The 9,632-nt window shown below is 51.1% G+C and overlaps 2 protein-coding genes across 3 annotated transcripts in view; one reads left to right on the plus strand and one right to left on the minus strand.

The window, feature by feature from the left end:
- The first annotated feature begins 412 nt into the window (after positions 1 to 412).
- Positions 413 to 6,890, plus strand: znf276 (zinc finger protein 276). 2 transcript variants are annotated; one of them, XM_080504589.1, is made up of 12 exons: positions 413 to 532; positions 1,454 to 1,643; positions 2,048 to 2,369; positions 2,445 to 2,506; positions 2,609 to 2,971; positions 3,634 to 3,709; positions 3,782 to 3,862; positions 3,946 to 4,050; positions 4,151 to 4,226; positions 4,319 to 4,436; positions 5,575 to 5,674; positions 5,776 to 6,890. In XM_080504589.1, the coding sequence occupies exons 2-12, from the start codon at positions 1,460 to 1,462 to the stop codon at positions 6,071 to 6,073; spliced, it is 1,785 nt and encodes a 594-aa protein (XP_080360715.1). In that variant the 5' UTR covers positions 413 to 532; positions 1,454 to 1,459; the 3' UTR covers positions 6,074 to 6,890. The 2 variants fall into 2 exon arrangements, with proteins under 2 accessions (XP_080360715.1, XP_080360716.1); XM_080504590.1 differs by having other exon boundaries at positions 484 to 591.
- Positions 6,891 to 7,193: 303 nt separating this feature from the next.
- Positions 7,194 to 9,632, minus strand: part of fanca (FA complementation group A) — a gene marked incomplete at its 3' end in the record, with an annotated part of 33,825 nt that continues 31,386 nt past the window's right edge. The window contains exons 39-40 of the mRNA XM_080504832.1: positions 7,889 to 7,987; positions 7,194 to 7,277 (exon numbers count right to left, since the gene is read on the minus strand). Coding sequence (XP_080360958.1) covers positions 7,194 to 7,277; positions 7,889 to 7,987 — 183 coding nt within the window. The remainder of the gene's footprint in view (positions 7,278 to 7,888; positions 7,988 to 9,632) is intronic.

A 9,632-nucleotide genomic window follows, 5' to 3' on the forward strand; every position in this document is an offset into this window, starting at 1 on the left:
GTTATAAATTGAAGATCAACTTCATGTTCACAACATTTTTAAATAAAGAAAATAAAGACAATGTTTGATTTTTACTTTTTAAATTCATATTATGCAGATACATTAATCAAACGTTGTCTTTATTTTCATTATTTAAAATTATTCTTTTTAAATAAAGAAAATAAAGACGTTTGATTTTAGAAACAAAAAATTCCGCCAATTAACTTTATTCCAAATTATTCTTTTTAAATAAAGAAAATAAAGACAACGTTTGATTATTGTATCTGCATAATAAGATTTTAAAAAGTAAAAATTCCGACCATTAACTGGACTTTCATTCATTCCGCCGCTGGACGGTGTCGTTCCTCCTCCGGCCGCCAGGGGGCGTCGAGTTCCGCTTCCCGCGGTTTTCGTGCGCCAGGTTTTCACTTCCGGGATGTTGACCCCGGGCGGCCGCACTGGTGCCTCCAGCTCGCGCTCCCCGCGGATTAAATCACCGTTAACGGCAGTAAACGACATGTTCCCCCGGGTTTAGGAGCCGCACGCACCCCCGGTGAGTCGCGCGTCGTTCCCGCGCTCACCTCGACGTCATCGTTCGCGTTCTGTGACGCGGTAAGGCGGCGACGCAGCAGCAGCTCGGCGGCTAATGTTAGCATCGTGAGTCCAGATTGTAAACAAACGATCAAAACGTCAGTTTGTTTGTTTACAGTCACACGAACTGGCCGCAAAGTTAAACGTTTCCGAGGATAATTAATTTTTTATGTTTTTCACGCGTTCAGCTCACTGCTTCTAAAGTTTGCAGTTAATTATAATATATAATTAAAGCTATATTTGAGATTTGACGATCTGAGATATTCTTAACATCCAATGTAATATAAAAAAAAAAGTAAACATTGTTTTTTTTTATTATTGTTATTAGTACTCATTATGAGTGACTTTGTTTATTAGTCCATAATCTGCAGGTGGTCGCTTCAGTCAGGAAAAGTAAAATAAACTGTCGAACACTGTTGTTAAAGTTAGATATTTAAGATTTGTAGGATTATTAGTCAGGAAATGAGAACTTTCCAACTTCATCCTCCTTCAGTAGCACTTGGTTCTGGAGCCGGTCCGTCTCTCACACACACACACACACACACACACACACACACACACACACACACACACACACACACACACACACACACACTCACACTCACACTCACACTCTCTTTCACACACACACACTCTCACTCTCACTCTCACTCTCACTCTCACTCTCACTCTCACTCTCACTCTCACTCTCACTCACACACACACACACACACTCTCACTCACTCACACTCTCTCTCACACACACACACACACACACATACACACACTCACTCACTCACTCACTCACTCACACTCACATTCTCTCTCACACTCTCACACACACTCACACACACACTCACTCACACACACACTCACGCCCAGCGATGGTTTGGTTGTTGTCTAGACCAACATGAAGAAGAGAAGCAGACGTCCTCGCCTCACAGGCAGGACGGCGGCGGCGAGCGAGGAGAAGAAAGGAAGCCGAGGTCGTCCCCGGAAGACGGTCGCTCTCGCCGCCGACGGCTTCTACGGCGGCGAAGCTGCGAAACTGGAGGGTGTAGAGGAACACGTGGAGGGAACGCTACGGTCGTCAGGTGAGCGGTTCCGACGTAAAGGAACACAAAGATCTTAAGTTGAGGATTTAGATGAAAATGTCCTCATGAATCTGAACACACTAGTTCCTGTTCGCCCACGACAGAACCGCGACACGTCGACTCCTTTCTCTGAAGCTTTCATCCTCTTTGAAGCTTTCATCCTCTTTGACAGCAACATGTGACCTGGAATTGAATGAATTTCTCGATTTCATTAGTTTCTGAAAATCACAGTGAGGGATGTGGCCAATATCACTGTTTTAAAGTACAAGTAGAAGTAGTAACCATTAGTTACTTGTCGATACCAGTACTTACTAAAATGGACGGATGATGTCACTTCGTATCGAGGCGTTTTCACCAGCGTCAGACCCGATATCGATGCTTTCTCTTTGTGTGGCTTCCTGCAGGCAGACTGTCGACGGCGGTGTGCCGGCTCTGCCACGGGAAGTTCTCCCCCCGCAGCCTCCGCCACGCCTTCGTCAAGTGGCCCCGAGACTCGGCGGTGGCGGCGGAGGAGGAGGAGGAGGGGGAGGAAGAGCCGCCGGCGCTCTTCCACACCGACTTCCAGCGGCTGGTGGGCGTGGCGCTGGACCGGGACCCCCGCCTCTCCGACTTCGTCTGCAAGAAGTGCCACGCCAAGTTCTACAAGTGCCACGGCATCCTGCTGCGCTTCCTGCAGAGGGTCAACCTGCCGCCCGCCGCCGCCGGGGCCCCGGGGCCCCAGACCCGGTGAGCCGCCGGAGGACGAGGAGGAGGAGGAGGAGGAGCAGCGTGTGATGACCGTCTGCCGGTTGTGTTTTCCAGGAGGAACGTGAAGCACCCCGAAGCCTCGGAGAACCGCAGCCCAGCCGGCCTGGAACTTCCTGGTATGTACGGAACCTTCTGGTCAATAAGGGGTTAATACTGGGATTGTGCGTTGCCTGGCAACCGACCCACGTATTAAGGCGTCGATGCCGCGTGCGTTTCAGCCCCTCCGTCCTTCACCTCCGACCCCAAGTGCCTCCACGGCCTGGTGCTGTGGGCCCACCAGCACGCCGAGGCCTGCCACTCCTGCCCCGGCCTGAAGGAGGTGCTGGAGGGTCAGTGCTGGGGGGCCGTCCGGGCCGTGTGGGGCTGCGTGGACGGTCACAGTTACACCATGGACGCTCGCTACGCCGCCGCCGCCGCCCCCGACGTCGGCCTGGACTTCGGCGGGGCGGCCATGATGGGGAGCAGCAACGGGGAGGCGGGTCTGTCGGAGGAGGAGCAGCAGCAGGAGGAGCAGGAGCCCCCAGCGGGGAGTCCTGCAGCCACGCCGCAGAGCTCACTGATGGAGAACTGGAGAGCCGGAGGTGAGAGGAGCTCCGTCTACAGGGTGGAGGTTCTTTGACGTGAATGAGGATGAAAAAAAAGACTAAATATCCAGGGTTGTTATTATTATTCATGTTCCCAGGTCTCCAAGTCAAACAGGATTATTATTATTCATGTTCCCAGGTCTCCAAGTCAAACAGGATTATTATTATTCATGTTCCCAGGTCTCCAAGTCAAACAGGATTGTTGTTATTATTCATGTTCCCAGGTATCCAAGTCAAACGTAATTATCATTATTCATGTTCCCAGGTCTCCAAGTCAAACAGGATTGTTGTTATTATTCATGTTCCCAGGTCTCCAAGTCAAACAGGATTATTATTATTCATGTTCCCAGGTATCCAAGTCAAACAGGATTGTTGTTATTATTCATGTTCCCAGGTCTCCAAGTCAAACAGGATTGTTGTTATTATTCATGTTCCCAGGTCTCCAAGTCAAACAGGGTTGTTATTATTATTATTCATGTTCCCAGTTCTCCAAGTCAACCAGGATTGTTATTATTCATGTTCCCAGGTCTCCAAGTCAACCAGGATTGTTATTATTCATGTTCCCAGTCGTACAGAAACTGTCGTCGCTCCGTCCTCGTTTGCTTTTCTGCCCGACTTGGTTTTATTTTAATGAAAATTAAAACCAAGTGGTTTGTCAGATTTCTCCGTCCAGGAGGAGGCGCTGTCCCCGTCCCCGCTGGAGGACCAGAGGCCAGACAGCGACCTGTCGGACAGGTGAGTATCCCCCCCCCTCCTCGCTGGTCGGACCGGGCGACCCAGAGACCAGCTTGTCTCTCTGGGCTCCAGGGCGTCTGGGGAGGAGTGTGAGGGGAGCAGGAGAGGAGGCGCGCTGCAGGAGGAGGCGCTGTTTGAGCCGTACGGCAACAGGTGGGTGGGGGGGAGGGAGGAGGGGGAGGGGGAGGAGGAGGGGGAGGTCGTCAGGGTCTGAACCCGCCTCGTCTCCTCCTCAGAGTCTCCAGTAAGAGAAGCTCCGCCTCCAAGACGACCCAGGAGCCCCGAGTCAAGAAGAAACCTGGACCCAAACCAGGCTGGAAGAACAAGTTCAAACCCAAAGGGTGACACACACACACACACACACACACACACACACACACACACACACACACACACACACACACACACACACACACACTCTAACAGCTGCTGTGTTTTCAGAGAGGAGCTCCCAAACATCTACAAGTGTCCATATCAGGGCTGCACGGCGGTTTACAGAGCTCCTGATGGTCTGAAGGTCAGGAGACCAGAGACGTGTGTGTGTGTGTGTGTGTGTGTGTGTGTGTGTGTGTGTGTGTGTGTCACGCCTGTGATGTGTGTGTTCCTCAGAAACACATCAAGGAGCACCACGAGGAGGTGAGGGAGCGGCCCTGCCCTCATCCCGGCTGCAACAAGGTGTTCATGATCGACCGCTACCTGCAGAGACACGTCAAGCTCATACACACAGGTGGGCTGGCACTTCCTGTCCCTCACTTCCTGTCCCTCACTTCCTGTTTCATACTTCCTGTCCCACACTTCCTGTTTCATACTTCCTGTCCCACACTTCCTGTTTCATACTTCCCGTTCCATACTTCCTGTTTCACACTTCCTGTCCCTCAGTTCCCGTCCCACACTTCCTGTCTCTGACCTCCCGTCCCACACTTCCTGTCTCTGACCTCCCGTCCCACACTTCCTGTCCAACACCTCCTGTCACACACTTCCTGTCCCACAACTCCTGTCCATCACTTCCTGTCCCACACCTCCTGTCACACACTTCCTGTCCATCACTTCCTGTCCCACACCTCCTGTCACACACTTCCTGTCCATCACTTCCTGTCCCACACCTCCTGTCACACACTTCCTGTCCATCACTTCCTGTCACACACTTCCTGTCCATCACTTCCTGTCCCACACCTCCTGTCACACACTTCCTGTCCATCACTTCCTGTCCCACACCTCCCGTCACACACTTCCTGTCCCACACCTCCCGTCACACACTTCCTGTCCCTCAGTTCCCATTCCACACTTCCTGTCCCACACTTCCCGTTTCACACTTCCCGTTCCACACTTCCTGTCCCACACTTCCCGTTTCACACTTCCCGTTCCACACTTCCCGTCCCACACTTCCCGTTTCACACTTCCCGTTCCACACTTCCTGTCCCACACTTCCCGTTTCACACTTCCCGTTCCACACTTCCCGTCCCACACTTCCTGTCTCTGACCTCCCGTCCCACACTTCCTGTCCCACACCTCCTGTCACACACTTCCTGTCCCACACCTCCTGTCACACACTTCCTGTCCATCACTTCCTGTCCCACACTTCCCGTCCCACACTTCCCGTCCCACACTTCTTGTCTCTGACCTCCCGTCCCACACTTCCTGTCCAACACTTCCTGTCCCACGCTTCCCGTTTCACGCTTCCTGTCACACACTTCCCGTCCGACACTTCCTGTCTCTGACCTCCCGTCCGACACTTCCTGTCCCTCACCTCCTGTCCCACACCTCCTGTCACACACTTCCCGTCCCTCACTAGCGTAGCATTTTGGCCCTCCTAGGCTAGCAGCTAGCGTGGTGAGGTTAGCGTCTCAGAGTGTCTGTGCTTCCAGAGGAGAGGAACTACATCTGTGACCAGTGCGGCCAGACGTTCAAGCAGAGGAAACATCTGTCGGTGCACCAGATGAGGCACTCGGGGGCCAAACCGCTGCAGTGAGTACGGCCTCCAGCGGTTTGGGACTGGGGCAGGTGGTTGCCATGGCGATTTGCACACAGACGAGCCGTGTGTCCTCTCCCCCCCCCCCCCCCCTCAGGTGCGAGGTGTGCGGCTTCCAGTGCCGCCAGCGGGCGTCCCTGAAGTACCACATGACGAAGCACAAGGCCGAGGCCGACCTGGACTTCGAGTGCCTGATGTGCCGGAAGCGCTTCGAGAAGGCGCACAACCTCAACGTGCACATGTCCATGGTGCACCCGCTGACGCAGACCGAGGTGCAGCGGGGCGGCGAGGCACCGCCGCCTCCTCAGCCCCCCGCCGCCGCCTCCTCCGGGGCCACCGGGGCCCCCGGGGCCTGCCCGGACCTGCAGGGCGTCCAGCAGGAGGAGGACAGATGACGAGCGCAGGAGGACACGGACTGTCCAGCGCTACGCCGCCTCGCCGAAACACTTTGTTACAGACTCTGCAAGCGTTTTCATTCCTGGAAATAAATGGGAGGCGGCTCCGAGGACGAACCCGGGAGAGGAGAGGAGAGGAGAGGAGAGGAGAGGAGAGGAGAGGAGAGGAGAGGAGAGGAGAGGAGGCGGGTTGAAGGACGTTTGGTCTCCAGGACCGAGGAGACGACGGGACGAGGCTCCGGTGCCGGAGAGCATCACGGAGCAGCGCAGACTAAAGTGTACGGGGTTCTAGTTGTGCCAACACTCTGAGCCAGCGACGGGAAAATTTGAGCACTAAAAAATGAATTGTGCAAGAACTGATAGCATTTTGAGGAAATCTTCAAAGGGATCAAAGAAAAACTTGAGATTGCGCTGAAAAATCATTTCTGCGCTCAGATTCGTCCTCTGCGCTCAACCTCTCTCTTCTTCTTCTTCCTCTTCTTCGTCTTCTTCTTCAGGTTGAGCACACAGAGGAAGAATCTGAGCACAGAAATGATTTTTGAGCGCAATCTCAAGTTTTTCTTTGATCACTTTGAAGATTTCCTCAAAATGCTATTAGTTCTTGCACAATACATTTTTTGCGCTCAAATTTTCCCGTCGCTCGCTCAGAGTGTTGGCACAACTAGAACCCCTAGGAGGAGCTACAGGAGGTGTCAATGTTACAGCTGCTGGGGAATAAAATCTGCAGCAGTTCTTCTGCACATGTGCAGACCGCAGTTCTTCTGCACATGCTCAGTAGAGAGAACGTTTCCCAGGCCAGAGGAGGTTCTGTCTCTAATAAATATCACAAATATTGAATAGTTTTTCCCTCTTTTTAATAGTAAATATACAAGCTGGTACCGCAGGAAGACGTTTCACACTGTGAGGGAAGATTTTCAGTTTTTCTCGGTTCTGAGTGTCCGTGAGACTTTTGGTGGAGAACGACTTCCGGGACTCGTCGTGTCGGTTCACAGGATCGTGTGTGTGTGTGTGTGTGTGTGTGTGTGTGTGTGTGTGTGTGTGTGTGTGTGTGTGTGTGTGTGTGTGTGTGTGTGTGTGTGTGTGTGTGTGTGTGCGCGCTCAGGATAACCTCGCCCAGTCCTCACAGGAAGTCCATCTCTGGACTGTCGCAGTCTGAGAGCGCCGCCGCCACCTCCGGGTCCACGTCTGCACAGTCGCCCTGCAGCTGCAGGAGGACGAGGAGACAAAACTTTACGACTAGCATTTATCTGTGTGTGTGTGTGTGTGTGTGTGTGTAGATAGATCATTACTTTATTCATCCCCGAAGGGAAATTGTCTTGTTGCAGCAATCTGGTACATAGGAATATTATAAAATACAATAGAATAGAAATAAAAGTAAAATATAACAATATCTGGGTATAAGACATAAAGTAAAACACAGAACGGAACATGGGCACTTAGAAATAACAGGAGATCAAAGCAAGATAATAAATAGTAAGGTGCAGAAGTAGGCATTATATAATAATAATAACAATACAGATAATAACAATGTGTAGTAGTGTAGAATACTCATGTTTAGTACTACTAATATTGGGAGCAATAAAATAATAACAATATATATATATATTTATATCAATAATAATAATAATAATAGTAATAGTGTACTTGCACATGTATAAATATATGTATATGTACATGCAATATGCCAGATGAAATATATGATATAATATAAGTATCAATGTAATTTAGTGCAGGTGGTGATGGAGGCTGACGGAGGTCGAAGGGTTAAAAAGTCTTATTGCCGTGGGCAGGTGTGTGTGTGTGTGTGTGTGTCACCTGTCTGAGCTGGCGCGGTGCCAGGGCGTTGGGGGGCGACTGGGCGACGGCTCTCAGCAGGAAGTCCTTGGTTTGTCTCAGGATCTCCGTCGTCTCCACCTGGAGACAAACATCATGAGTCTGCAGCTCGGGGACGGGGGGGTGGGGGGGGGGGGGGGGGGGCGTCTGACATGGCCCTCCTGAGTCCTGGTCTATGGACTTTACCTGGAACCCCTGGTGATGTCACGGGGTTAAGGAAAGGAGTTAAGAGGCTTGATAAAGGTGTTAGGAGGCTTGCTAAAGGAGTTAAGGAAAGGTGTAGGCTAGAGGAAGCATCAGTGTTTCCTAGGCTAAAGGAAGCATCAGTGTTTCCTAGGCTAAAGGAAGCATCAGTGTTTCCCAGGCTAAAGGAAGCATCAGTGTTTCCTAGGCTAAAGGAAGCATCAGTGTTTCCCAGGCTAACGGAAGCATCAGTGTTTCCCAGGCTAAAGGAAGCATCAGTGTTTCCTAGGCTGAAGGAAGCATCAGTGTTTCCTAGGTTAAAGGAAGCATCAGTGTTTCCCAGGCTAACGGAAGCATCAGTGTTTCCCAGGCTAAAGGAAGCATCAGTGTTTCCGAGGCTAAAGGAAGCATCAGTGTTTCCGAGGCTAAAGGAAGCATCAGTGTTTCCTAGGCTGAAGGAAGCATCAGTGTTTCCTAGGTTAAAGGAAGCATCAGTGTTTCCCAGGCTAACGGAAGCATCAGTGTTTCCGAGGCTAAAGGAAGCATCAGTGTTTCCCAGGCTAACGGAAGCATCAGTGTTTCCCAGGCTAAAGGAAGCATCAGTGTTTCCCAGGCTAAAGGAAGCATCAGTGTTTCCCAGGCTAACGGAAGCATCAGTGTTTCCCAGGCTAAAGGAAGCATCAGTGTTTCCTAGGCTAAAGGAAGCATCAGTGTTTCCCAGGCTAACGGAAGCATCAGTGTTTCCGAGGCTAACGGAAGCATCAGTGTTTCCCAGGCTAACGGAAGCATCAGTGTTTCCCAGGCTAAAGGAAGCATCAGTGTTTCCCAGGCTAACGGAAGCATCAGTGTTTCCCAGGCTAAAGGAAGCATCAGTGTTTCCCAGGCTAACGGAAGCATCAGTGTTTCCCAGGCTAACGGAAGCATCAGTGTTTCCCAGGCTAACGGAAGCATCAGTGTTTCCGAGGCTAAAGGAAGCATCAGTGTTTCCTAGGCTGAAGGAAGCATCAGTGTTTCCTAGGTTAAAGGAAGCATCAGTGTTTCCCAGGCTAACGGAAGCATCAGTGTTTCCCAGGCTAAAGGAAGCATCAGTGTTTCCCAGGCTAAAGGAAGCATCAGTGTTTCCCAGGCTAACGGAAGCATCAGTGTTTCCTAGGCTAAAGGAAGCATCAGTGTTTCCCAGGCTAACGGAAGCATCAGTGTTTCCGAGGCTAAAGGAAGCATCAGTGTTTCCGAGGCTAAAGGAAGCATCAGTGTTTCCTAGGCTGAAGGAAGCATCAGTGTTTCCTAGGTTAAAGGAAGCATCAGTGTTTCCTAGGCTAAAGGAAGCATCAGTGTTTCCTAGGCTGAAGGAAGCATCAGTGTTTCCTAGGTTAAAGGAAGCATCAGTGTTTCCCAGGCTAAAGGAAGCATCAGTGTTTCCCAGGCTAAAGGAAGCATCAGTGTTTCCCAGGCTAAAGGAAGCATCAGTGTTTCCCAGGCTAAAGGAAGCATCAGTGTTTCCCAGGCTAACGGAAGCATCGGTGTTTCCTAGGCTGAAGGAAGC

The sequence above is a fragment of the Blennius ocellaris genome, assembly GCF_963422515.1.
Source record: "Blennius ocellaris genome assembly, chromosome: 11".
Classification (NCBI taxonomy): domain Eukaryota; kingdom Metazoa; phylum Chordata; class Actinopteri; order Blenniiformes; family Blenniidae; genus Blennius; species Blennius ocellaris.